At 44.3% G+C, this 5,217-nt stretch overlaps 1 protein-coding gene across 1 annotated transcript in view; it reads left to right on the forward strand.

The window, feature by feature from the left end:
* The window catches only part of LOC137619446 (golgin subfamily A member 6-like protein 2), a 58,637-nt gene extending 53,849 nt beyond the window's left edge, over window positions 1-4,788 (forward strand). Inside the window, exons 15-16 of the mRNA XM_068349504.1 lie at window positions 4,362-4,394; window positions 4,784-4,788. Of these exons, the coding sequence (XP_068205605.1) occupies window positions 4,362-4,394; window positions 4,784-4,788 (38 nt within the window). The remainder of the gene's footprint in view (window positions 1-4,361; window positions 4,395-4,783) is intronic.
* Window positions 4,789-5,217: the final 429 nt, after the last annotated feature.

The following is a 5,217-nucleotide window of genomic DNA, read 5'->3' on the forward strand; positions in this document are numbered from 1 at the left end:
ACTAGGCGCCACAGAGGTTTCTGCTGGAGAGGAGGGTGAACTAGGCGCCGCAGAGGTTGCTGCTGGAGAGGAGGGTGAACTAGGCGCCACAGAGGTTGCTGCTGGAGAGGAGGGTGAACTAGGCGCCACAGAGGTTTCTGCTGGAGAGGAGGGTGAACTAGGCGCCACAGAGGTTTCTGCTGGAGAGGAGGGTGAACTAGGCGCCACAGAGGTTGCTGCTGGAGAGGAGGGTGAACTAGGCGCCACAGAGGTTTCTGCTGGAGAGGAGGGTGAACTAGGCGCCACAGAGGTTTCTGCTGGAGAGGAGGGTGAACTAGGCGCCACAGAGGTTTCTGCTGGAGAGGAGGGTGAACTAGGCGCCACAGAGGTTTCTGCTGGAGAGGAGGGTGAACTAGGCGCCACAGAGGTTTCTGCTGGAGAGGAGGGTGAACTAGGCGCCACAGAGGTTTCTGCTGGAGAGGAGGGTGAACTAGGCGCCACAGAGGTTTCTGCTGGAGAGGAGGGTGAACTAGGCGCCACAGAGGTTTCTGCTGGAGAGGAGGGTGAACTAGGCGCCACAGAGGTTTCTGCTGGAGGAGGGTGAACTAGGCGCCACAGAGGTTTCTGCTGGAGAGGAGGGTGAACTAGGCGCCACAGAGGTTTCTGCTGGAGAGGAGGGTGAACTAGGCGCCACAGAGGTTTCTGCTGGAGAGGAGGGTGAACTAGGCGCCACAGAGGTTGCTGCTGGAGAGGAGGGTGAACTAGGCGCCACAGAGGTTGCTGCTGGAGAGGAGGGTGAACTAGGCGCCACAGAGGATTTCTGCTGGAGAGGAGGGTGAACTAGGCGCCACAGAGGTTTCTGCTGGAGAGGAGGGTGAACTAGGCGCCACAGAGGTTTCTGCTGGAGAGGAGGGTGAACTAGGCGCCGCAGAGGTTTCTGCTGGAGAGGAGGGTGAACTAGGCGCCACAGAGGTTTCTGCTGGAGAGGAGGGTGAACTAGGCGCCGCAGAGGTTGCTGCTGGAGAGGAGGGTGAACTAGGCGCCGCAGAGGTTTCTGCTGGAGAGGAGGGTGAACTAGGCGCCGCAGAGGTTTCTGCTGGAGAGGAGGGTGAACTAGGCGCCGCAGAGGTTGCTGCTGGAGAGGAGGGTGAACTAGGCGCCGCAGAGGTTTCTGCTGGAGAGGAGGGTGAACTAGGCGCCGCAGAGGTTGCTGCTGGAGAGGAGGGTGAACTAGGCGCCGCAGAGGTTGCTGCTGGAGAGGAGGGTGAACTAGGCGCCGCAGAGGTTGCTGCTGGAGAGGAGGGTGAACTAGGCGCCGCAGAGGTTTCTGCTGGAGAGGAGGGTGAACTAGGCGCCGCAGAGGTTTCTGCTGGAGAGGAGGGTGAACTAGGCGTCACAGAGGTTTCTGCTGGAGAGGAGGGTGAACTAGGCGCCGCAGAGGTTGCTGCTGGAGAGGAGGGTGAACTAGGCGCCGCAGAGGTTGCTGCTGGAGAGGAGGGTGAACTAGGCGCCACAGAGGTTTCTGCTGGAGAGGAGGGTGAACTAGGCGCCACAGAGGTTTCTGCTGGAGAGGAGGGTGAACTAGGCGCCGCAGAGGTTTCTGCTGGAGAGGAGGGTGAACTAGGCGCCACAGAGGTTTCTGCTGGAGAGGAGGGTGAACTAGGCGCCGCAGAGGTTGCTGCTGGAGAGGAGGGTGAACTAGGCGCCACAGAGGTTTCTGCTGGAGAGGAGGGTGAACTAGGCGCCACAGAGGTTTCTGCTGGAGAGGAGGGTGAACTAGGCGCCACAGAGGTTTCTGCTGGAGAGGAGGGTGAACTAGGCGCCACAGAGGTTTCTGCTGGAGAGGAGGGTGAACTAGGCGCCGCAGAGGTTTCTGCTGGAGAGGAGGGTGAACTAGGCGCCGCAGAGGTTGCTGCTGGAGAGGAGGGTGAACTAGGCGCCACAGAGGTTTCTGCTGGAGAGGAGGGTGAACTAGGCGCCGCAGAGGTTGCTGCTGGAGAGGAGGGTGAACTAGGCGCCGCAGAGGTTGCTGCTGGAGAGGAGGGTGAACTAGGCGCCACAGAGGTTGCTGCTGGAGAGGAGGGTGAACTAGGCGCCGCAGAGGTTGCTGCCGGAGAGGAGGGTGGAGAAGAGGCTGGAGAGGGGGCTGGAGAGGAGAGTGTAAGTAATTCTGCAATTGAACTTTTAATTTCTATTCATATGCATTTGATCTTAGTGAAATATCGGTGACATTTGGTCGCTGGGGAGGTGTGAAATTCAATGATAATTCTTAGGAAATTTCTCCAAAATTCTTATTATTGAACTGGGTATATATCTCATAAGTTAACGAGTAAACCATAACAAAATGTTTATAGAGAAATATTCTAATATTTTGTTCTCTCTTTTCCAGTGGGTTCCAGGCTGCTAAAGGTAAGTTAATGTGATTTGTTACTAGAGTTTCGGTATTTTCTAACAAAATCATTAGTAGGTAATGTCTACCTCTGTTCCTTTGTCACTCAGTTGGCAAAAATCTTAAGAATGGAGGAACGAATCAAAAAAAAAATGATATGCAAAGGTCCTTTTGTGGTGAAGATACACTCACTATTCTTCAACAATCCATCAATTTTTAGTCAATAGTTGACCTACGATTGAAAGTTGCATCAAAGCCTCTTGATTGCAGGTTTAATTTATTGCCGATAACAACTTTTGTGAATCGTTCACACTAATGAAAAATAAATTCAGTCTATATTTATTGTAGGAAAGAGTAAAAGTAGATATTCAGCCTATTACTCATATAAGTAATATCTCTCTCTCTCATATATACACACACACACACACACAAACACACACACACACACACACACACACATATATATATATATATATATATATATATATATATATACTGTATATGTGTGTACGTGTGTATATGTTCATGTCTATGTGTGTGCGTGTGTATTAGCAGCACATCATAGAACTTGCGAGGATTGCTTACTAAAATGCATGAAATATCATTTGAGATGACGCTCAAGATAAATAGAAGAAAGGCAGAAATGATGAGAACCGAATATGGAATGGAAGATAAAATATAATTTAAATGATAAAGGATTAATGAGTTGGAATCAATATCTTTTGGAACTGTGATCTCTAATACAGGGTCATTAAAAAAAAGGTTTAAGAAAAGATTTAAAATAGCCTGAAAATTGTATATAAAACTCAGGTGATATATCAGTTTAGTGAGATCAGTGTTACTGTATGGACACCAGTCGTGGTATGACAATGAAACAGTATCCAACAGATTTTGTAGATTTGAGAGCAAAGTCCACGGGAGAATATTGGGTGTTAAATGGCAGGACAGGATTAGAAATGAAGCCATAAAAGTGATTATTTGAGTACCATATGTGGGTGAGGTCATGGTGAGGGGCAGAAGGAGATAGTTTGGGGGTGCTCTTTACCAAACATTTAACCAAGCTCCACGAGTCACTAAAATACATTAAAGACCAAGCACTACAGTACTAGGAAGCGTCAAATAAGAGAAGATGAATGGGGGAATGTTAATTTAGAAGGACAAGATACAGACGACTGACGAAATCTAACAAAGGCCCTTTACGTAGATATGCGTAGGTAGAGATGATCATAATGATGACGATATATATATATATATATATATATATATATATATATATATATATATATATATATATATATATATATATATATATATATATATACATACAGCAGACGAACATCTTGCATGTGTCATAGAGGCTTCCCAATCATACACAGATAAATGCTGTGGTATCGACATGTAAAATCATACAAACAGACAGAGAGTCAGCGGAAACATCATTGGCACCAGACCCAGTCAGCAGGTTTAATGCCACAAAATGTACACACATAATTCCTGATTGGAAACACAAGATTCAAAATACACTCATTTACACTTTCCTCATTTCAAAAGTATAAACTCTCTCTCCTTTAAGATTTAGAACACACTCACACACACATATGTAACCTACATATAGGCACATTTATAAACTTGTACAAAAACAACATGTGCATTGAACAGTTTCCGTCGTCACAATGCCGGACAGGGTAGATTGGTCAGCGTGTGAGACAGACTAAATTCTCAGAGCAAAGCAATCTATTATATTTGGTCATGACTTGTAAACTTTATGTGATCACGACGATAACTAAACCATTTCAGCACGTTTAGATGTCCCAACTCAAGTGTGTCCCTGAGTTTGTCTATTGTTAATTACTCATGACGAATGTTATTCTCTTTTATTTGAATATTCTTTTGTGCCCTGTCCTTATGTTAGATATTTTGTAATATTTCCACAAGTGTCATTCATATTTACTCAGTTTCAAGCTTTTGATTGATACTCTCTTATCTTTTGCAGCTGTTGGAAAAGCTGCAGAAGCTTTGGAACAAGGTATGATATGTTTTTGCCCAATAGTTTAGCATCTTAGATAAGGTTTTGGATTTTGAAATGTATGCAATTAAACATAGATATGCACACACATGAAGGACACATTCTCTGTTCAAAATCACCGAGTTTTTTCATTGTGCAATGGCAACTTAAGACTCAACTAAATGTTGTTCTGTCTAATGTTGTTTAAAAGAACTTTTATTTTCCCAATCCCAAAGATCAAACATTTTCCCCGGAGGAACAATAGTATTATGTCTGAGGAAATCAGATATCAGATACTGGATTTTATTCTGTGGTATAACGTACATAGGATGTTACGTGACGACAGGTGTGAGAGTGTCCAGTTGTTCACTTAAATTGATATTGAATTTGAAATTTTTTTTTTTTTTCAGTTTAATGAGAAGTGTTCAGCAAGATAGAGGATTGAAGAAAAGAAGAAAAGCAAGTCTAAAAGGAAATTTGTAAATATATCTTCGGCATCTTAAATTGTAAATCTTAAATGGGAATATGCTTGAGATTTACCCCTGTAAAACCAATTGTTTAGAATTATTAATCTTTCCAACAATTCTTTATTGGATTATGGAATAAAAATAAAACTTACCATTATTTTTTCTGAACCCTTTCCTACTTCAAATCTTCAAGATTTCACTTGATATGCATCAACACAAATTAGAAACTAAATCAAAAGTAGAAATATTATTGCACATCGACTGTACGATCATAAAAAGGTATTTGATTTTGTTTAATAGACTTAAAGCTTGATGTAAGATATGGAATGCTCCTACTAGAAAGACTGAAGATATTAAGGTTTTCAAGAGGAGACTGA

This window comes from Palaemon carinicauda, chromosome 26 (genome assembly GCF_036898095.1).
Source record: "Palaemon carinicauda isolate YSFRI2023 chromosome 26, ASM3689809v2, whole genome shotgun sequence".
Lineage (NCBI taxonomy): Eukaryota > Metazoa > Arthropoda > Malacostraca > Decapoda > Palaemonidae > Palaemon > Palaemon carinicauda.